This window comes from Aspergillus karnatakaensis (assembly GCF_047715665.1).
Source record: "Aspergillus karnatakaensis strain CBS 102800 unplaced genomic scaffold BJY04scaffold_65, whole genome shotgun sequence".
NCBI lineage: Eukaryota > Fungi > Ascomycota > Eurotiomycetes > Eurotiales > Aspergillaceae > Aspergillus > Aspergillus karnatakaensis.
This window is the reverse complement of record NW_027395777.1, coordinates 131,844-154,499: the sequence shown is the minus strand read 5'-3', so window position 1 is coordinate 154,499 and position 22,656 is coordinate 131,844. Positions and strand designations below refer to the sequence as shown.

The following is a 22,656-nucleotide window of genomic DNA, read 5'->3' as shown; positions in this document are numbered from 1 at the left end:
AAAGAGCTTCTCTGGAACAGGAGGCATACTTCTATGCTAAACTGACCTGAGCGGCCGATTGCGTGTAGCAAATGGACCAGGACTGCTAGATTGATTCGTGTTGAAGAAACACACGGGGCTAGGGTGCTATCTCGGTGCACAGAACGACTATTACAGCTGGTACGCTTCTATTCCCCTTGCGTAATAGATGCAAGAGACATTGGATTTCTTTCAGAATTAGGTTTCGGTGTCCGAAAATATGCAGCTCGATCTTTGGAGCCACTGACACCCGATCCATTCTGGTTGGCTGTATGTCTGGCTCCTGCTCCTCGACGGACAAGGGTTTTCCCTACTATCTGTCTGAGATAATTGCATGTCCGGTGAGCTACATTCCCATTAATTGGCTAGAGGAGGACCTCGATAGTTTTTGTTCTGGGCCGCTACTCGCCCTTGCTGCTGATCCTCAGAGATGCACTGCCTGACACAACGTCAGCTCAGCTGAGCTGGCCTCGAGATTGCTGGGTGGCTAGAGATCAACTGGATTCGTCCCCATTGATGCATCCCTGAACTTTAGGGGCTAGCCTTGACTTTATGAGCCCGCTGCAAGTTCACGGATTGCCAGCTCATAAGGTCGGTGGTGCTCGGCTCGCTAATATCCATATCTTGCTATTCCTGCGGTGTACTACCTCAGCTTTTGCATCCGCGCACCCCGATTCCGCATGAGCTCGGGATTGATGGGAGCCCTTGAGCACTTTGCAGAGTCACAGTCTTTCTTTCCCTACTTCGAAAATACTTATACGTGGAATTAGCGGTCAGAACGCCTGTGTGATCCTCTCATCCGAAGTAGTCGACGTTCTAGATGAACAGATAAAGATATATATCTCTTTGCAGAAGGTCCACCTGGAGGTCCTTTGCCTATATTCAGCCCGCCGGACCAGAAATCAGCAGGCTGAACATACCGTCATGTCCACGCCCCTTGCCAATCGCGGACGTTTGCTTACCACTGCCGTTGATGATCTGGCAGCACTTTGCCCCAGCAACGTGTTTTGCATCCATTCTTTGTCTCGAGACATCTCCGATGGATGGCGAAGTGTAACGTTCAAAACCCTTGCCGGCGCAGTCGACAACCTGGCATGGTGGATCGCAAACAATATTGGAGAGAGCAAGAGCTTGGAGGTCCTAAGCTACGTCGGTGCTAATGATATCCGCTATGCAATTTTTATCCTGGCTTGTTTGAAGACCGGGCATGTGGTAAGTTGCGAGTTGTATCTTCGAGTGGTGGGGGTAGAGACAGAAGATAACATACGTTTTTCTAACAACAGGCCTTCTTTCCATCGCCTCGCAATGCGAAAAAGATCACTGAGGAGCTTCTTGAAACTGCAGGTTGCTCCAAGATGATTTTCTCGTCGGATCGCCAGACCGATGTCATAGAGTTACAAGGTAAAAAGTCTCAGCTCAAAACGTGGGAGATTCCCTCCTTGCTGGAGCTGTTGGATGGCAAATCGGAGCCATTCAACTGTAGCAAGATATTCGGAAGCGCTGAGGACGAGTCAGCAGTTATTCTTCATAGCTCGGGGTCAACAGGTGGGATTATCTATCCTTGCGTTTGTCAAGAAGTAACCTGACGAGATGATGGATGGGTGTAGGAACGCCCAAATTGGTCCCGTTGACCAATGGCTACATCTCGGTTCTCGACTATATCACAAGATTACCTGTTCCCGAAGGAAGGACGAGTATAATGCCATCCTCACTTGGAACTGGAGGGCCGATTCTATCGATGAGCCCATTTTACCACATGATGGGCTTGTACATGTTCACGGAATCAATCTTCCACTCGACCCCATTTATCCAGGTCCCTGAAGCCCCAGTCACCCCTGAGCTATTCAATCGGATAGTCAAAGCCACTAGACCAGTCAACGCTATGTTTCCGCCCTCGGTCTTAGAGGAGCTCAGCCTATCGGACGAAGGCCTTGAAGGCATGCAACTCCTTCAGGCGGTGCTATTCAGCGGTGCGCCACTGTCCTCCACTGCTGGGCGGATCTTGGCCGGTAAAGTCCAGTTGTGCTCCTTTCTTGGCTCCACCGAGGCGGGCGTCATTCCCATGCTAGCAGCCGAGGACCAGGATGACTGGGAATATTGCGAGTGGAACCCGTTGGGCGGAGCAACTATGCTTCCTGTTGCGAAAGAACTATATGAGCTCGTCCTCTGCCGGCCAGGAAATGGGAGCCGTGATTATCAGGGAATCTTCCACACGTTCCCTGATCGGTATACTTACAACACGAACGATCTGTTTAGTCCACATCCTACGAAGCCTAATCTCTGGAAGTTCCAGGGCCGCCTTGACAGCGTCCTTGTGCTAAGTAACGGTGAGAAATTCAATCCGTCTTCCATGGAGAAAATGATCGAGGACCATCCCTTGGTATCAAGGGCTATCGTGGTCGGACAAGGGAAATTCCAAGCGGCACTTCTCGTCGAGCCGATTTGGGATCAGCTCGGGGACACGTCAGAGACGTCGTTTCTCGATCAGCTGTGGCCAGTGGTGCAGGAGGCTAATCGTCTAGCTCCGGGTCATGGGCAAATCTTCCGCTCAAAGCTGGGTACAGCCTCCAGGGGCAAGCCATTCAGGACATCACCCAAGGGCGCTATATTGCGTCGGCAGATCATGCTTGACTACACGGAGGAGATTGAGGAGCTCTACACCGGCCCAGACATGGAAGTCATTGGGGGGAAGCTCCCACCCAGCGCCACGTTGGCCGACTTTGCAAAGTATATTCGAGAGACTGTGGCGTCTATTGTCCAACGGACCGACATTTCCGATACGCTTGACCTTTCCCTTCAGGGAGTAGACTCTCTACAGGCTCTACGCCTTGTCAAAGCTCTACAAGGCGCACTGCACTCGCAGTACCCGGGCACTGACTTTGAAGCAATCACGACCCAGCGACTATATAGCTACCCGACTGTGGCTGCCTTGTCTGGATTCATGCATGCAGTCGCCACTGGCGGTACCGGGCTCCCTAACGGAGGAGCTCTTGATGATCGGGTGCGATCGGAGATTTTCGCTGCTTCTGTACAGAAGGTCACCTCGAATTTCCACAAGGATAGAGTTGCACAATCGAAAAAGACGAACGTTTCCGAACAAACAGTGCTGTTGACGGGCAGCACGGGAAATCTGGGAACCTATCTTCTGGGCGGGCTACTCGGTGACTCCAGCGTGCGTCGGATCTTCTGCCTGAATAGATCGACCGATGCGTTGGCCAAACAACTACGCAGCTTCGAGGCCAGAGGACTCTCCATTGCGCCTTCCATCCTGTTATCCAAGGCCAAGTTTATACAGCTCCGCCTAGGTCAAGATTTGCTCGGCGTTGACCCATTTGTATACGATCAGTTGAAGCAGTCCGTGGATACAATCTTCCACTGTGCCTGGGAGGTGAATTTCAACAGGAGCCTAGCCGACTTCGAGGACGTTGAGCTAAAGGGACTGGCGGACATGCTGGCATTTGCCATGGATTGCGAGCATCACGTCAACTTCCAATTTGTCTCGTCTATTGCAACGGTAGGACGATGGGGCACAAAATACGAATTCACCAACGGAGTGCCGGAGGAGATCATCGAAGATGCCGCTATGGTTCCTCTCCAAGGATACGCGGAGGCTAAGCACGTGGCGGAAAGGGTTTGCGCAGTTGCGGCTTCGAGCTGCAGCGGCATAACCATCACTACCTACAGAGTCGGACAGCTCGGAGGTCCCACGACAGCGGAAGGTTCTTGGAATAAAACCGAGTGGCTGCCTGCGCTGATCGCAACATCCAAGACGATTGGGCAGATCCCGAAAAATCTCGGCCAGATCCCCATCAATTGGATCCCAGTGGTATGTGGATATCGTGGTCCAGGAAAATTTTTAAAAATAGCTAACAACGAATGGTAGGATATACTTGCCAGAATCATCCTCGAGATTTCCGCAACGCGTCGACCGCGCAGAGCAGGGTCTGAGGGAAGCGCCTCGCTCTTCAACCTTGTAAATCCCACTGTCATCCCGTGGCAATCGCTTCTAGCGACGATGCAGAAGCGATTCCCCGTCGAACCTGTGGACGACGCCGCCTGGCTTGCGCGTCTGAACGACATCCATGACATCTCCGCGGCTGACATCGAGACGATGCCCGCGTTGAAGATATTGGATGTCTATAAGCGAATCTTTGCGCCGGATGTATATCCAAAGTTCGGGATAAGGACGGACAAGGGGCAGGAAGCTAGTTCCACCATGCAAGATCTTGGGCCAGTTGATGGCCAATTAATGGAGCTTTGGATGGATCAATGGGGGTTATGAATGCGTGTTGCTAGGTAGCTGTGAGACACTGCTCATCTTATGGCTAGTTAACAACGCAATGAGTTGTGTCCTGATTTAGTAAGTCATGGGATAAATGTTCTGAATCGCTGAGACAGCAGAAGTAATCGACCAGAACGAGGAGCTGAAGAGGCTTTGGGCCGACATTGAGCGAGACCCGAGCCTTCTAGACCAACAGAAAACCAAAAACCAGCTCACGCTTGAGATTGGCCTGATGATTGCGTCTCATATGTCCTACTCGGATGAGTTTATCAAGGTTGACTTCCCTGATCCCAACTTGCCAGACATGTGAAAAATGCCATTCCCAGACGATAACCATCCCCCGAATAGCTGCGCGGCCACCATTTGTTTGCTTTGGTTAAAGGATTTACTGCTGTGGTAAGAGTCAATGTAGTTGCATAATCAACAATATGATGTAAGGCATTTGAGCAGGTGCGTGGCCTCCTCCTTTGAGACGTTATCACCAAGGATAACCATGCTGCTAATTCCAAAGACAAGGTATGTCGCGTATTTCTCCATGGAAAGGACCTCTCTGGTTTGAGCGTGTGCTGCTAGAGCTGGAGACAGGAGCTTGGAAACTTGTTCTGTAATAATAGGTGCCGCGGCTTTGATATTAGAGGGTCGAAATGAGGCACGAGGATTTTGATGCAACATCTTCCACTTTTCACCATCTGCAGCGCCAATGGTATCTCCCCCCAAGAGTGGGGTGAGGTAGTGGGCAACTTCGTCGTGCAAGGGATAAATTTCGATAGTGGTGACCAGCTCCGCGGCGTCGGGAAGGACAAGGACCATCTGGGACGGACCAAGGGGCTAGAGACCGAGATAGAAGATTCCTTCTAGGTTGTATTTGTGGGCAATCTCAGTGCCTGATAGAAAGGCCTTATCGCCACTCGAGAGCCAGGCCGCCACACCACCAGCCAGCTCCGGGGTGTCTGCAATGGACGGCGCAAGAATCGGTATAGAATTGCCCATGTCCGTGGCCACATTCCAGGGCCAAGGCTGACTGGGGAAATGGTGGATTGTTTAGTGGGGAGATATGCAGTAAACTTAGTCACAGTCAGATTCATGATTGCATAAGAGCCCATGCCAGGTACAAGTCCCATGGTAGCCCCGGACGTCAAGTAAATAATGGTTGTTGGCGCTAACAGGGCTGCTCCAATCTTACGAGGAAGGCCTTTGTGATGAGAAGTGTGCCTTTAACATTAACTTCCTGATTTATATCCGTAAGAAAAGCAAGCATCCATAGAGTGCATAAGGCCGCACCTACATCTTCCACCACGACTTGACATCTGTTTCTGCAGTTGAAACGAGAGAGGCAAGTACGCATAACTTACGGAAAGGGGTTGGTTATACGTGGCATAAACCGATAATGTTGACCCCCATATGAAATCATTACTCAATAGTTACAAAATTGCCCAAAGGCTGTGACCGACTTCTCTAACTTTCCTAAGTTGGCCGAAATTATGCACATCAGTACTTTGGTTTATTATCAATTTTTCTTTCTACTGAATCGCTCTTACACGAATATGGAGACTTGGAATAATAAAATGGAGGAAGAGCATGGAATAGTGAGTCGCTTTTGGGTAACAGTAAGAACTATGAGCATACCTTTAAAGCACTCCTGCTCCGAAAAACGATTTCTTTAGGTGGTCCGCACCAAAACCACTAATGAATGAGTTAGCCAAAAAGACAAGAGAAATCTGCCAATTGAGCCGTAGCAATTGCAAGTAGGTCACATTAGCAGCCTCTTGCCATGAACGCATCATTGCAACAGATGATCCCGGAGGTTCTTCATTCCTTACAAAAAAGCAGTTCCGTCCAATGACACAGATGTTGCTCGACTACGCAGGCGTCATGATTGATTTTCATGTTACACCACCATTTCTGAGCAAGACATCTAGATTCGGTCTATCCGCTTTTTAATTTGTGTTACACATTCTCAGGAAGGAGTACGGTAGGCACGAAGGCAAAGAAATAAGTTCCACCTGCTTCAATCTGTTGTTGAACCACTTGTTGTCAGGATGTATGCCAAATCTAATTCTTGGTTGTCCTCATATATTTTCTAGCCTAGCTAGTACACGAAGCAAAAACTAACTCAATTAAAGCACTTCTGAGTTCTCTTAGTCTCTGGGATTCCTGGTATACGCAGCGGCGGTTGCTGTGATGTAGTGTTGCCGTCAATCGTTCATAGGAAACTTGGGTCAGTCACAAATTCCTCGGGTTAACCAGGTTAAAGCATTTGCTGAGGGACTGAGTTACCTGCCAGCTCGATCACCCTGCACTCGTTGCGGCTAGTATGCTCACCAGTATTCTAGCTTCAGATATGAAGAAATCGACCATTTGTATTAGAGCCATGGAAAGAAAATCATTTTTGTGGGAATCCTTTTGTGCCATTGCAATATATAGGCCTGGGGCGGTCTCCCACACTCTCTCTACCAGTATTTTCCTCTCCTGCAAACGAGCGGCTTTGTTCGACGTCACAGACCAGCATTCCCCGAGACGCAAGTGATGTAGTTGGTCCTAATGTTACACTTTCTGTCACTGGATGACCGGCGAAGCAGTGTACCTAGATCTGGGTTGCGCAAATTCATACTCACTGAGAAGGATGATATTCTGGAAAACTACCATATTCCGTGAGCTTATCAGTACTAGCCAAGGATACAATTAGAGTTCTTGCGTTACATCTATTCTACATGATCCGATACAACCTTTAAGCCGATGTTGCGATAAACTAACCCATAGGCGTTGCTGCAACGTCGTATTGTTTATGTAGTTCCACAATATGTAGTTTCACAATATGTAGTACATGTTACGGGTCTGATGAGATGCCAGAATATTTGGTGTATGCAGACACTCAGGTATAAATACTTGGTCTTGTCCTCTTTACACTCAGCTTTAAACAACAGAGAACATTCTTGGACTTTCCAGACAAAGCACGACAACAACGTTACCCACAATTATCCGACTTCCATTACTGTATCCAACATGTCTGTTAACGGGGAACAGCATTTTCTCAATCTTGTTATTGTCAACAAGTCAGATCTTAGTGATAAACCTCTAACGATTTACGTTGCTCAATGTGCCATTATGTTCGGAGCTTTTATGCGTTCCATGTCTGATCATACGCAGTTGCAACCAGGCGAGCTCCACGAGCTAAAAATCGCGCCTGGCGAGACGAAGAGTATCTACGCTTCTGGTGTGAACGCGCTACCCATCGGCCCAATCCCTTTCAAGGTGCCTGGTGCTATGGGGACCAGGGGGTCCATCATCTTGGGAGCTGAGGGAGGGGGCGCGGTCGCAAGAATAGATTGGAATGACCCAATCGACAATTATATAAGCGATGATCGTGGCCCTTGGGGACCAAATCCTAGTTTTTCCGTCACCCAGCAAAGTACAGACTGGTTATGCTTGGGCGGAAATCCCACAATATATCCTGGAGTGCCCGTGGGCATTCAACAGCTGCAGTTTTTCCGATCTGGCTGAGAAGGTTAGTTAAACATTTTCCTATATTTAAGGGGTTCAAAAGCTGAAAACAAGACCACAAGAGATTCATCAGCTGTCCAATACCGCTAGTCATATAAGACGCCTTTCTTTTTCAGACGGTGATATATGCAACTACCAAGATTTACGCGGGTTTCTACCTTTTCTACGGCTCAAGAGTTATGTCTATTTTAGTTGCCTCATCAGGTTAAATTGATTTTTATTCTTTGTGTACTTAAAGTGCGTGTCGAACGGTATCCGAGGTTGAATAGTCTTGGACTGCCTAGGTCACGATGGAAAATTCTTCTACTTCTCCTTCTGTCACGGGTCAACATTGAAGTTGGTTTTTTCCAAGCCTCCTGCGCCCGAAACTGCCCAATTTTCTACTGTCCCGCTCTTAGAGTTACACCCTGCAGTCCGAGTTTCATATGATCATGATTTATATCTCCATTTTTCTGATTACCAGCAGTTCGGCGGGTCCATCAAACTGCCCTGTGGAGTGTCATTGCGAACTGCATGTGACGGACAGACCGGTTTGTCAACAGAAATAGACGACCTACGGAAACGATCGCGGCCAATAGCCTTGCTTCTATCACGACCGAACGAACTCTAGTCCCTGACTATGCCGCTTGGCAACGAAACAAATCATCCGTTATCTGGTACTTCAACCATGGCGACGCTCCCACAATGTTAAGCAACTTTGTGGACTGCTTGTAGCCTTTACTCTCGCCAAAGGAGGCGCCGAAGATTGGTGCTAAGTAGCAAAATCTCAGCCACACCAGAAACCTCGGGGTGATGAGAAAATGAAGCTTGAAGCTACACAAGAGGAGAACACGGCATTGAAAGCTACTGAGCTATTAATGGGTCTAATCAAAAGATTCAGAGAGCCGGACGCTTTGAGAACGACGGAGAACGCCCCTTCTTTGTATTTTTATGGCTGTCAGAAACACGCTGCCACCAGAGATGCGCAATTCAAATTCAATCTCGAAGACAGTCACAAACACAAGCTCGCGAAGCGATATCGAGTTCCTCCAAGGGACGTGTGCTTTCTTTTTCAGCCCAGCAAGCAATCTCTCTGATAATGCATCTCTTTTTTATGCTTTCCAATATGCCAAAATCGGATGGGGATATTATTTTCCCACCCTACTCAATCTGATCGCGCGATGATACAGTGAAGCGGTCGGGCCAGCTCGCTCCTGTGAACTACGTCTATCACGCCAGGCCGATAGAGAGATTGTAGAGGGTTTGCAACCAATATACTCATGTTGCCAAAGGCCCTAACAAAACGAAGGAACGTCTTCTGGCATTCAGCAGCAGTAACAACCCGGGGCATCCTCATTGACAGATTATAGTTGGCCGTATGATGAGCCGCTTCCCGTGCTAAAACTCTACCATAGTTCGTCGAATGAAGCACTATTTCGAATTTTAAGCGTCAGCCATCCACTAGTGGTATGCGCCGCTGTTGTTCAGTTAATAGGGTATCTAGATGCTTTTAGCTATGCACAGGCAAATCATGCCTATGTGTTACTTTAGAATCTATTCTCCTAGTATATGTTTGACTGTGGGGGTTAGTGTCAACGGGGCTAAGCTGGCGGTTGGCAATGGTTGCCAGAGTGTTTGACTCACTGCTCACAGTCAAACTTGATGAAACAGACGAAGTGGGAAACAGTTCGAACGAACGATGAGTAAGAAATTCTGTCAGATTATACCTAGGATAATTCACTTTCAAAGAACGCCCATTTGAGGACATGGTCAAGTAAGTCTTCCATGTGGTCATACTCGTAGCCAAGGATATCATACGAGTCGGTATCCAATTCGACGCATAAAATCTTTATATGAAACACGGTCTTCAATAACCCCGTCTCAGGCTTATGCACATATCTGACGGACCCAATCCGCGCCCTGGAGATAAACAGACTTATATAAAAGACTTATTTCTAGAGAAAGACTAGCTTTTCTAACTATAACAATACTTAGAAGCAGATATTAGATCTAGAATTCACTATTAGCCTATATTTTAGGACTATTGTTTAGAGGTTAACCTTACTAAAGTCACACTAGTTAAATAAATAGATAATTCTTGGATTCTAGTCCTCCTCCCATTTACACCGTCCAGCTTCAACCCCAAAGGCTCTCTTTGATTGACGTTACTCGTCTAAAAGACTTCTTGCCGGATGAAGTTTGATTGGCTAATGTATGCAGTATTTTCGGCTTGCGCCAATTCTTCTGGCGACTCTTGTGCTAAAGCTGGTGTACATGCGGAATCGAGATTTGCCGCATTAATCGACTCGCAGATGAGACAACTCTCTCCTCCCCTCCTCCCCCCCACGGCCACCACCTCTCTCCCCCGTCCATTAGTAGCATTCCACGTCACGCCCCCTTTGTATTTGTGTAGGTCATAACTCGTTGACCCATATCGATATCCGTCATCTTTCGTGCTTCCAAGTAATCGCGTTCCGCCCAGGGAGGTATGAGCTACCGAAACCTAATAGGCCTATGTCTAATTAATGAATAAAGTGCCTTCTTGAATGTGGTCCTGGAGAAGAAAAACGAAGCTGCAGTAGTATAGTTACTCCGAGGGTCTACATCATTACGCATTACGCCGCCCACCGAGATTATCTCGTTTCTTTCCCCAGCCTTTAACCGATCCGTCCTCTTGTCTCCCCCTTTCAGCCCATCTCCGCCCAGACGGTCACTCTGATTCAAGAACAACTAGCCCACGGCCCTTGTCATCTTCTTATTGCAACTATATTCCTCAATCGGACGCGCGGCCATGTCGCTCTCCCTGTTCTGTTCTGTTCCATGTTTTCGATTGCTACCCTTCTATCTCAGCGTTCACAACTGCTGAACAAAGCGAGTTGACCGAACTTATCCGATATCTAGGCTTTCAACACCAACGCGCTAAGAAGTGCATAACCCCTGCACAAACATGGCTAGCGTCTCCTCCTTTTCGGGGTAGTCGATATCGTAAACTTCATGACCCATATACCAACGATGGTCGTGATGTCCGCCCCGGTGAGTGTCTCGACGATGAGGATAAGCGTGTGGGGTGGGAGGTTGCGCACTTGCCTGGTGTAGGTGCTTATTCATTGGACAGTCGGAGGATCTTTCGTCGGGATGACCTGGGGGGGTCAGTCAAGGCGTGGCAATTGTTGAGAGTGAAGATACCAGCACTAGAAGTAAGAGTACAGCAACTGATAACAAGGAGGGGGTGGTGTCTGTTACAAAGAGTTGCGGGCTTATTTGACTTGCATGTGGCTGAAGGAGGGTTAAAATTGGGATTGGCTTACGGGGGAGAAGACGTTGGCTAGAGAGAAGGTGATGAGAGCAGCGAAGAGAGCTGGCATCGCAAGGGAGGCCGGGGATGAAAACTGGATGCTGGAGACATCGCCAGTCAGGGAAGCTGTGAACAGGATTACCATGGATGATTAGAAGTAAATGACAAGGCTTGGTTGGGTATATCCTCTCTTCGCCGTCTTGTTCTTGTCTAGGTAACGAAGCCTTTTTTTTGAATTCTCTGTAGCCTTTATTTGGAATTATATTAAGGGTCTCATGCTGCCGAAATTCATTGCTGGGGCTGAGGGTCAGGAACATCGATCATGATGTATGCAAATGATGAGGGGCTAAAACTATCCACCGTCGGCGATGGAATAAGGAAAAACCAATGGAGTCTTAATTCAAATTGTAGCTGATATGTGCGAGGGTCAATTATCAAGCGGAAGTGGGACCAGGCGCCTTAAATTGCACCAGTGCAACAGTACCGTACAGAAGTGTGACAATCAAGGCAGAAAAAAAAAAGAAACCCTCAGTCATGCTGTAGTAGGTACAGCCACACACATGCTTGACTCCCCCTATTCATGTCCGGCCACGATGTTTAGTAGAAGGCCTTTGTCCGCCGTACCATGTGATAACGGTTGCCCTCTGAATCTGCAATACCCTGCGTCCACGAGCATTTTGGCCAGGCCCAGTCAGTCTTGCGGAACAGCGGAAGGGCTACTCCGTTGGTCGACCAGGAAAATCCATAGTAGTCAGGCCGCTCCTGCTGTTGCAGAATGTGGTCAATCACTTTGTCGTCTGGCAACTTTGACTCCGACGTCGCAGCTACGGAATCCGGATTGCAATAATAATCACACAGGATCTCCCATTGGTTCCACCTGCCACGCGCATCCTCAGTCGTGAAGGTGATTGTATTGAGTCTGCAAGGGTCTTTCAAACGGATTGCATTCACACTGCGCATGATATCTTTGTTTGAATCCGAGTCAGGCTTGTCAATGCCAGTTCCTCGTCTGGTCGTGTCGCGCTCACAGGCATCCTTGGCGTCCTCGCAGCTCTGCTTCTTCTGCTCGCAGTCTTTCTTCTCGTCCTCACATTTGACGGCATCTCCCTCCCGTCCTGATTCGCATTGGCTCAACTTGGAGTTGCATTCTTCTCGGGCACTGCCGCACTTGTCTAAGCTGTCTGTGCATGTGGCATTCGTGATGGTGCATTGTTTCAGGGCTTCAATCTGCTCCTCACAATCTTTGTCATCATCCGAGCCCTTGCAGTCTCCAGGGCCCTTCTTGCGGAGTAGTATGAAGCTGGGAACTGTCGACCAGGTGTTGTCGCTATTCGTGTTTAGAGAACACGTTTTCTCTTTGGTGTCCCAGCTCACCGCATGGCAATCTAGGTCTTGGTTGCACTTCTGCAAGCACTGTGTCCCATCCAAACGTAGGATCTGAGTATACGCCTGGGTGAAACTACCGCAATCAAAGTCGTACAGTTCACCGTCGACGCAGACCGTCCCAGTCGAATGTTCAGATGGGCAGCACGATGCAAAGGTTGGATCGGTCACACAGGAAGAAGGAGAAGAAGATGCAGGAGCTAGGTTCACCTGGCTATCCGCCCAGGCCGCTACAGCACAGAGGACGGTAAAAGAAAAGGAAATGTAAAGCATGTTGTTCTTGTTTTCAGAGTCTTTCCAGTGGAAGTAGGGTTAAAACCACGTTATTCATTCAACGGACGGTCTCAAGGCATATCTGAATCTAAAGAGAAACCGGAAATGTCCCTGACAGACTTATATGATTGTCTGCTGCAAATCTATATTATTCAGTTTCTGCAGTCGGCTGAGCTGGGACATGCGTCATGACTGTGCGCACAGGCTTCAGCGGGTCAGTTGAAAGAAGACGCGTTTTACCGTGCAATCCTTGTGGCTGTCGATGCCACGCTATAATGTGACTTCCTGTAGGAGGAAGGCGTGAGATGGCATCTGAAAACGGGGAAAGCCTGGACGGGAATGATTTCGACGCTCGTCATGTTTTAGTGTCGTGCAATGTATGGTTTAGTACGTTCCATAAGAGAGTTCACGATACGGAAAGCCTAGCGGCCGATGTGACTTTCTTCGATGCAACTGTTTTACGTAGCTGAACCGGGAACCGAGACCTCAAGCTCTGACTGTAATCTGACAGAGTCAAAAATAAAGAAGATGCATACATCATGTCTAGCCTTCTGCATGCGTCATGACTGAGGAGCTGGGCCATTGACTGCGGCCGTGCCATTATAGTGGAACATATTCTTGACATCTGAGACTTTTTGGTATAAACAGGCCATGGTCCATATAGCACCCCAGAAGCAGAGACTCATAAGCTTAAAGTTTATGTATGACGCTATAGTGACCAGCAAGTCATTGAGTATTTGTCAAGGTGATGAGGTCAAGGCCTCTCCAAGTAGCAGCGGCTTCCGGAAACTGGACATGAATTATTTAGCCTATATATTGGACATCATGGGCATGATAGCAGGAGTCAGCAATTTCTCCACGGTTACAATACTCTCATTGTCTCAGAGTGACTCTCTTAGCCTCTTTTAACCTAAACGTGGCTGATATAACAGCAACTTGGTTAGTAAATTTTCCCAAGCATGTTGTGTGCTTTCAACTTTCTCACACACTAATGCACCACGTTCGTTGTAGATTACGATGAAGGCCCTAACAATTGTTGGTATTGTTCTTCTTCCCTTGGCAGCACTGGCTGCTGGCGAAGGAGAAGGAAAAGGAGAAGGAGAAGGAGAAGGAGAAGGAGGAGTAGGAGGAGTAGGAGGAGTAGGAGGAGGAGGAGGAGGAGGAGGAGGAGGAGGTTCAAAACAATTTGTGTTTCCTGAGGGTGATGATTGCTTGCATTGCGAGAAAGGCCCAGCAAGTATTTGTGACAGCTGCACAACTACCCTCCTGCCTTATACCAGCTGGGCACCCCAACAATACCACGAGTGGACTGAGACCAAAGTGTTATGCACTGGGACGCCACCCCCACCACTGCCCTGCAAAACTCACTCCTAAGTAAGTGCACTCTTTAGAGACCTTTATTACCATCTTCCGGTAGCTCAAAGACTAACGAAACTGATCATAAGAATTATTCTCGTTCTTATTGTGAAAGTCGCTGCTTCGGGGTGGGTTTTTGTTTCCTGGGTACAGATCCTGGCACAGGTTTTCCCCACGTCTGCACACGAATGTGGAAGCGGCACGCTATAGCTAAAGGAAAAAAAAAAAAAAAATTGTTTACATGCCAACAACCCAATCTTACGAAATGAATCAGGAAAATGACAGCGAATTGATTACCACTAAGTATAAGGTAAGCCCTTGTGTTGTTCAAACCCGCAGTAGGCAGTAGCAAGTCTGCATTATAACTTCTCAAGCACCAGAGATAATAGCTTCTTTGTTCGTATCATCGTCTGGCCATTAAGAGCACGAGGTTGGAAAAACTGCTAGATCCGGCAGGAGTCTAGGGGGTATTATGCATTAATTCACCCATCATAGTGGGATTAATCCAGGCAATACTACTGTGGCATACTGTCAACGACAAGATGCTACCTAGATACCAACATGTCGTCAGCGTATATAAACCTCTAAGCCTGATATGCAGGGATATTACGACCGTCATCACTCGACTGTGACTATCCGGTGGATAATGCAGTAAGATGACGTTGCGGCCGATTGAGAGGTTTCCACGGAATGGGGCCAAAGGATGCGATGTATGGGCGCGGTAGCATATACCATCTGCAGATACCGAATGCTTCTCAAAACAGCCTGAGTACGTAGGTTCGATCGAGACTTTGGTTCTTAAAAGGCGTCCGAACTCGCATGACCAGAGCCAGCCGGATGCGACATACATCGATCACGCTACCAAGGCAGAGGCCACCGCGGGTCTTTCGCTGTCCAGGCTATCGATGCAAGCGTCTAGCTTGAAAAGGTAACAGAATAGTGTCATCAAGGTGTCAATGACTTCCACAAGGCTACTGCTCGCGGAATGAATCCCAGGACCTGGGATGCATTGTGATTGTGTCGACCAGCCTTCCGCTCAATGGTTATAAGAGTCTGGAACCTCTCTCCGCACATCTATTTCTTCATACTGGGACGGAAAATCATTCCTTTTTGTCCTAAATCATAACTTTTGAGCTTGTACCCATTGCGCCTCACCTGCCAACGAAGGATGTGGTTAAGATTCCTGCCTATCTGGACGTTGGTCCTCCATACAGCACTCGGCTACGACAGCATACTTTCCGATGATAATGGCAAACCCATTGTTATTGAAGCTCAGCCAGACACAAAAATCTATGACCGTGACTTTACTTATACGCCGTTCGACTGGCCTCCGCTCGCAGACGGCGGACCAAGAAACCTCAGCTGCAGAAATTTTCCTGATGGAAACCCCTCCTACCCGAAAATCCTTGATAAGGATTCACCAGTTTTTCCGGCCTCGTTGGCCAACGATCCGATAACTTACTTAGCTTGCTGCGCCGAAGGTCTCCACCTCAGCGGTGATCCCGTCCAGAAAGTTTGGGATTGCTGTTCGGAAAGGCATGAGCTGACCGGTCCCTCCTCACCTTCCTCACCACAGGATTACCGCTGCTGTCCGGCGAACAATATCTACCGCGATTCCAAGTGCCAAGAATGTACGGGAGGGCAGATCAACGTCAACAATGACTGCCAGTGTCCGCAAGGACAAGTCAAGGGAGAAGATGGCAGCTGCCATCTGCAGCAAGATTGTCAGCCGCCTAGGAAAAGGGACCTGAACAACAAGTGCGTGTGTCCAGACGGCATGGTCGACAAGGGTGACACCTGCGAGCTTATAAAGCAGTGCAAGGAACCCAGAATCAGGAACAGTGATAACGAATGCGTGTGCCGCGACGGCTGGACAGAGGACGGTGACAAATGTGTGCCTCCGCGGACTTGCCCATCTGGAATCGAACCCGGTAAGCACTCTTCCCACTCTGGAATTTTTCAGAGAGGCAGAGAAAATAAGAACTAACGAACTTTTAAATCCTGATAGGTCAATGCTACATGGTGTCCCGCGACAATGGGCAGTTTCTGGACCTCGGCGATACCGGCGAGTATGTCTTTTCTCTGCCGGATGCAAGGCGCCTCCTGGGCCGCATCCAGATTTGTACCGACGAAAACTGTACCAGTGCCCCGGACAAAACGATTCAACCCGGCGATCGCATTTATCTTCGCGACACCTTTAATCAAGACGTATGGCTGGATGGATCACACAGCGGGGCACATATATCAATGACTACGGATTTCCACAAGGCCGGCGAGTTCAGCCTGACCAAATGGAGTGCGAGCCAGGGATCCTATTGCCTGGGTGGATACGAGGGCGGAATAGGGGCTGCGTGCGCCAGCGAAACCCCCGGTATCACCTTTTTGCCCGACAGTCCTCAGACCTGCTTCCCTGTGATTCTCACCAAGGTTCCGTGCGATTCTAAAGATCCGGACAATGATTGCGTTTGGGAATCCCAAGGGGCTGGTAAGGTGGCCTCGAATGAATGGTAGTGTTACTTAGGGCATGCCAGATAGCATGTCTGTTGTGATTGGTGTGGATTCCCGCTCGGCGAAGGAATATGCAACTAGTCTTTTTGTGATTTTGCTGTCTTAAAAAAGAATAAGAAAGAAAGAATCAAACAGAATTCAATCGACTTATTACCAGATCAGACTGCCCTTTCCATTGCTTTTTCTTTTGTTCTGATGCAGTTGGAAACCAGAGAGGCTGACAGCTGCTCTCTTCGATTCCGCAAGGTGGATGACTTGGACGGAAAGCTAGCTTTAGATTACGGGCCGAATCGATAGCGGTACAAGCCCTAAACGGACAAAGGCATGTTCGTGACACTGCTTGGCATGGGAAGATGTGCTCCGTCTCCCCGTTAAATCAAACGCCCGCCCTAACTCTGGCCGTGTGCGTACTTGCCAGGGTGCCCGCTCCATATCACAAGGCTCAAACACAATCAAAAAACCAGGGAGGATACTTTGGGCCTCCGTCATATTCTGTATCTGAACTAAACTTGACAAACAAATCGTCTCCGTGCAAGAGGAAACCTCCTGCCCCTTGCAGTTACACCATAGCCAACACCACCCCCCCGCATACCAGCTGTGAGACATGATTCTGAATGTTCTGTACTACAACCTTTAGGACAGAAGGACTCCGTAGCAAAGCTCGAAGGTCTCATGAGAGGCTGGCCATCTAGACCAATTCAAGCCTTGGACCGTAACAGTACCTGTGTCTTGTATCAGATCCCGGTCCTGCAGGAAGAATCTGCCGACAAAATCACAGAAAGTAAAGGCTTGCAGCTGGGTGTCGTTTACGATTAGGCCGTCACCATGGTCATCCAGGCCGATTCGTCGCCAATCGCCGTTATCGGTCGACCACATAATGACCACCTGATCACTCCCGATGAATGGCACGGGGTTCTGTGCCGAAACGTCGCGGGGTCTGCCTGCCTGATCGATGACTGTAACTCGAAACCGTGATCGCTTTGTGTCAGAAAGGTAAACACTGACACCATTACAATACCAGTAGCTGTTGGTGTAGCCGACTCGCCGGACAAAGAAGCTGGAACCCGATAGCAGGTCGAAATCATCGCCGCCGTTGGAGAGCTCACGGGGAATCCGCGTTCTGATATCGGCGTATTGCCCCATCCAGAACATGAGCATTTTCCCTTTGACTGGATTGAAGACAGGATCTGTCTCTCCGGCGCTTGTGTCGCTGGAGCCGATGGCTGCGCCCAAGCCTGTGAAGACTTCCAGATTCGTTTCTCTGGTTTCCACCGCCCAGAAATTGGGCGACATCCTTTTGATACCCAGAGGAGTAAAGACCTTGTCACCCCATGTATTTCCGCCTGGGACACTCAGAGTCCTTCCCCTATTGTCCTGAAGAATGCGGAACAATGTCTCGGTAGTGTTGCGATCGGCAGATATCAGATACCAGACCCAGTAAGAGATATTGCCACCATTGTTGAAGTGACTTCCGGCAATATAATGTACATAAACCATCTTAGCAACAAGTACCTCGATCTGTATCTCTCTCTCTAGTCTGGTGTCAATGATTGTTTCGAGTAATCGTGGTTAAGATAGAAATATGCGAGAGTGGTCGGCTCAAACAGTCCCAGCATGTCAGACAGAAAGCAGATGAAATATTCGGGAGAGGTTGCCTAGAGGTATGTATGATGTAGTAGTCACGAGCCGCGTTCCTCTCGGTAAGAGTCTAGAATGTCAGAGTTCAGTCATTGCCACGCTTCTTACTGAAGTTCAGAACAAGTAGTGATCCAGCGTAAGGACGGAAGGTGGACCCAAGTCATCGAAGCTCAACACGTCCGCAAGCAGACATGAAGCTATACACGGAGTGATGGTATCCGAGGCGTGAACGCAGGGAGCATGCATTTATGCATATCTGACATCATGGACTATCTAATGCAGACACGAAACATGTCTTGAATTCTTGCTGGGCACACCGGAAACATGGCGTTCTCAACTTGGGACTGAGAGTAGACAGTCAACCAGAAGAGACTCTAGACTCGTCTCTTTGCCCAGATCAACCCGATAGAGAAGACATGACTTACAGACCTGTGCAAGGATCAATCATAGCGACCGTTTATTTTTGTCGTGCCCATGTAAACTCAAGGCCCCCCTCCGGTTTCTAAAAAAAAGCGGTTACACTCTTGCAAATGCTGCACTCGACCGTCTGTATCCTCATTCCTCGACAGAGCGGATAACCCTGTCGGATCAACTCTTGCAGCGTCGTGGGACTACCCCAACAATCAAACAATTGTTGTATCATACACAGCAATATCCTGGAGCTTAATGAAATCTCTTACTGGGTCTAGTCGTGAGAGCTAGATGTTGAGAATGAAGAGTCTTGAATTAGCGGGAGTTACTTAGCGACTAGGGCCTCTCTCTCTATTCTGATTCTTAGCTCTGATTCCACAAACCTAGCGCCTACAACAACGAGAAAAGGGAAAGATAATGCTTTGCGTCCCTGGTCATCGATCACTGTTCATTTGAGGGAGGTGAGCAGTGAGATTGTAGGAGTTACAAGAGTGTATACAGGAGAAATCCCGCGGTGCGAATCATCAGATTGACTATCAAGCCACAGATACAAATGGCGCAAGATTTCGACACCTATGAACCGACAGCGGATAAAACAGGAGGATCAAGGATCAAAGTAAATAATCAAAGTCACGCATGAAACGGGTGGTGTTTTCTAAATTCCCGGCATGACCCCAAAGTCGCGAATGGATTTGGAGTGCCTTCTGAAGTCCCCCACTCTGCAGACATCGATGGACTCATACACCACTGACAGCAAAGCTCTTATTGGGCCTATTTGTCGTCAGAGCATTTGACAAATCTGAAGTCCAAGCCATTGGAATATTGATCTGTGAAAACAAAGTTGTAACCGATCCATGTGTCTGAGTTGATGTGCAAGCCATTGGCCGCGCTCGTGCTGTCCTTGATGCGCAACTTGACGTATATATCATCATGTAGTGTTCCTGCGAACGAGACAATTTTTCCAATTCCGTCATTCGCAAACGGCCACACCTGGGTCTGGCCCACTCCATAAGTGCCAATGAGGGCGGGCTGCCATTTCGTTTGTTGAGAGCCTCGCAAATCTTGTAGATAGAACACATCATGCTGCTTGACCTGCCCATCTTCATCGTTGCAGTAGGAGTTTCGACACACCTTTATCTCTCGCCGCACGCTTCCTTTGAAGCTCAGCCATTGCCAAATTATCCCATCCCCCAACGTTCCATCGGTCAATGGGCCCATATCCGGGTGTATGAGGTTGTAGCACTGCCCATAGAAAATCCCGAGCCATTGATCGTCGGTTGAGGTGGTTCCTTTCTCCGGGGAGACTTTTGCAGCCTGGCGGTTCAAGTTCACCATCGTTTGCTGAAGCGGGATTTCGTTACCGGTGGGAAAAGCGATCACTCCTGCAGAGAGAAAAAGCATCAAGGATAAGAGAAAACTCTGGGGAGTCATGGTGGGCAGGGAATCTGATCTTCAGTTCGAGCTTGAAAGCGGTTTATTGACACGGTGCAGGTAATGCAAACGGGATCTGCCGTTATTGCAGTTGGAAGGAGATTTGAGCCGGGATCAGATTCCACTTTATACAGAGAATTAGTACGTCATATGGCCATGCAGGATAGGGCTTTGATTGAATACAGATGGCTTTCATTCATGAGATCATAGATGCGGTCATGAGGACCCCTCCAGGTAGTTCGGTGCTTGATGTATCCGGGGGGGTGGGGGCGACAGACTGAAACTAGCAGCATCAAAACCCATTCTCAGTATCGCGTCTAGACCATTCTATTGAGCCGTGGAGCCAAGTGTCATGTAATCGTCGGTCTTTCTTTTAGATCTGATTAAATGTTAGATGTCATAACTGCTTTCGTATATGTCGCTTATGAATGCAATCCAAGCCTAATCGACTTCACAGCATCCGGCATGCATACCAAGCGATCAAAGCACATTGATATTCGATATCACTACACGCGCGATATGGTTGATCAAGGTATCATCGAGATCAAGCAGATTCCTACAGCTGATATGGTTGCAGATGGTTGTACGAAGCCACTAGGGCCAGAAGCTTACCCTCATTTGGTTCAACTACTTGGGTCTTCATCCTGGAAACAATCAATCATGTATTTACATTCATTTTCATCATGATGACTCGCTCGCTCGAGGGGGGGTGTCGGAGCATACAGACGTCCCCTTCCGCCTGCCCCGAGGTTGACCTCGCTTAGTCATCAGTTAGATAGTTGGCCGTACCGGCCACCTAATAGTTAGGACGGACATCCATCGCTTCCCACAAGAAGGCCACTTTTGGCGGGTCGACTTGGCTTAGCTTCCCACCATCTCTAGTTTGAATGCTGACGAGACATACGCCAAGACCGAGTTCCTTTGTTGAACGAGACAGAGCTCGGATCCATCACGGACACGAAAAGCATAAAGAGAAGCACAAATCCTATTTCAGGCCAACTCACCTGGAATATTACAGCATGTTTCTTCTCCAGCACTCGATCTCGAGAGTATGGACGCAGACTTCATGTCTGAACTGCTTCCGCCATTGCTTCGTCCACCACGCCGGAGCCACCTGTTCACGCGGATTTGATTGAGTTGATAACCGCTCATCCAGAATAATATGCTTCTGATGTCGACTTTGTATACGTCAAAAGCCTCAAAGATGCGACTGAGAGCTTGTCGCTTCTAATGCTCGAATATAGGTTTGAGTATGGGCGACGCTACCATGCTTAGCATGGCGGCGCATACTGGGTTTGCAGAAATTCCCCTAATAAGCCCAGTTAAGATCCAATGCTAATCATAATAAATACCTCTTGGGGACCAAACAATAAGCAAGCTCAGAGCCTACAGGCACTAGCGCACCGTATGTTTTATATAACCTTTAACAAACGCCTGTTTCTGGCGCCAGTAGTAAACCCACAGGTATCTACCCCCTATTTTTTGTTTTTAATCCGAGAAATATAACAAAGGTTCATCTTTGGCAGGCAATACTCGATGTAGGAACTAGTACCAGGATCTGGGCGATATATATGACTATTGCTGTGCAGATTGTGATACTAATATATTGTAGAGATGTCGCTAATAAGTTCCCAGCCGCCATAGTTACTGGGTTAGATCTTTCGCCCATCTATCCCACCTTTGTCCCTCCTACCTGTACATCCGAAATAGACAATGTGACCTTGCCATGGACGTATAACTCGGAATAATTCGACTTAATTCTATATCCGCGAGATATTCGGCTCAATACCTGATTAGGATGCGTTCTTCTAACATTACTAGGCCTCTCTATGACCCGGTGGCTACATAGAAGTTGTTAAGCATTTGGTTACGCCCACATAGGATAATAAAACTCGCTTGGTATCTATCTATATATTATAGGAGCAAATAATTGCGTAGGTTAAGCAGGTATCTAGCAGGAGTTTCTTAATCTAGCGCGAAAGCGCACAGCTGCTCGAGGGTAGTGGCTTCCAAGATATTACTACAAGAGTTTATAAATAGCCTATTAGCGGGTGCGTCACTAGCTGATTTATTTTATAAGTTATAAACAATACCGGCCACATAAATAGAGCACAGATACTCGATTGCGCGAGCTAGGCCGACTAGATCAACTTCGGCTTCTCCAAGCGGTCGAAGACATATTTCTTCGGTATTAATGGCCTGGACCATATCGAAAAAAGCGGCTATCCGAACCACAGTTCAGAATGTCGACCAACTGACAAGCCGTGATAAGACTACGAGCTAGGACCTTCACGATCACGAAGCCACCGACCACGAAGGTGGAATTTGAGGTGGAAAATGAGGAGACTGTGCAGGGTAGTAATGAATTTGACGTACTGTATGCTGCGCATATCCGAAGGCATCTGGCAAAAGGTCGGCATGGTCACGGACATGATTAACCTCGCCGCAGTCAGAATCGAGTCTTTTTTCAGTCTGTTGCGACAACATCTATTACAAGGAGCACCCACTTTGATCTAATTGAAGAACCCTACCTAAATCTTAACAGGCAAGCGTCAAGTATCACATGGTAACAATTCCCCTC

General features: G+C 48.2%; 7 protein-coding genes across 7 annotated transcripts; 3 read left to right on the top strand and 4 right to left on the bottom strand.

Moving 5' to 3' along the window:
• Nucleotides 1-942: 942 nt before the first annotated feature.
• Nucleotides 943-4,300, top strand: BJY04DRAFT_231506 (uncharacterized protein; the record flags this gene model as incomplete). Its single annotated transcript, XM_073719552.1, has 4 exons — nt 943-1,230; nt 1,302-1,563; nt 1,626-3,844; nt 3,902-4,300. The coding sequence occupies 4 exons, from the start codon at nt 943-945 to the stop codon at nt 4,298-4,300; spliced, it is 3,168 nt and encodes a 1,055-aa protein (XP_073566423.1).
• A 420-nt stretch (nt 4,301-4,720) lies between these two features.
• BJY04DRAFT_222939 (uncharacterized protein) lies at nt 4,721-5,110 on the bottom strand (the record flags this gene model as incomplete). The annotated part of the gene is made up of 1 exon (XM_073717544.1): nt 4,721-5,110. One exon carries the CDS (start codon nt 5,108-5,110, stop codon nt 4,721-4,723), a length of 390 nt encoding a protein of 129 aa, XP_073566422.1.
• Nucleotides 5,111-10,571: 5,461 nt separating this feature from the next.
• Nucleotides 10,572-11,230, top strand: BJY04DRAFT_210517 (uncharacterized protein; the record flags this gene model as incomplete). The annotated part of the gene is made up of 3 exons (XM_073714259.1): nt 10,572-10,595; nt 10,657-10,956; nt 11,099-11,230. The coding sequence occupies 3 exons, from the start codon at nt 10,572-10,574 to the stop codon at nt 11,228-11,230; spliced, it is 456 nt and encodes a 151-aa protein (XP_073566421.1).
• Nucleotides 11,231-11,672: 442 nt separating this feature from the next.
• BJY04DRAFT_222938 (uncharacterized protein) lies at nt 11,673-12,731 on the bottom strand (the record flags this gene model as incomplete). Its single annotated transcript, XM_073717543.1, has 1 exon — nt 11,673-12,731. The coding sequence occupies one exon, from the start codon at nt 12,729-12,731 to the stop codon at nt 11,673-11,675; it is 1,059 nt and encodes a 352-aa protein (XP_073566420.1).
• Nucleotides 12,732-15,255: 2,524 nt separating this feature from the next.
• Nucleotides 15,256-16,598, top strand: BJY04DRAFT_222937 (cysteine-rich secreted protein; the record flags this gene model as incomplete). Its single annotated transcript, XM_073717542.1, has 2 exons — nt 15,256-16,018; nt 16,096-16,598. The coding sequence occupies 2 exons, from the start codon at nt 15,256-15,258 to the stop codon at nt 16,596-16,598; spliced, it is 1,266 nt and encodes a 421-aa protein (XP_073566419.1).
• Nucleotides 16,599-17,079: 481 nt separating this feature from the next.
• Nucleotides 17,080-18,092, bottom strand: BJY04DRAFT_231504 (uncharacterized protein; the record flags this gene model as incomplete). The annotated part of the gene is made up of 1 exon (XM_073719551.1): nt 17,080-18,092. One exon carries the CDS (start codon nt 18,090-18,092, stop codon nt 17,229-17,231), a length of 864 nt encoding a protein of 287 aa, XP_073566418.1. The 3' UTR covers nt 17,080-17,228.
• Nucleotides 18,093-19,415: 1,323 nt separating this feature from the next.
• On the bottom strand, nt 19,416-20,075 carry BJY04DRAFT_210515 (uncharacterized protein; the record flags this gene model as incomplete). The annotated part of the gene is made up of 1 exon (XM_073714258.1): nt 19,416-20,075. One exon carries the CDS (start codon nt 20,073-20,075, stop codon nt 19,416-19,418), a length of 660 nt encoding a protein of 219 aa, XP_073566417.1.
• Nucleotides 20,076-22,656: the final 2,581 nt, after the last annotated feature.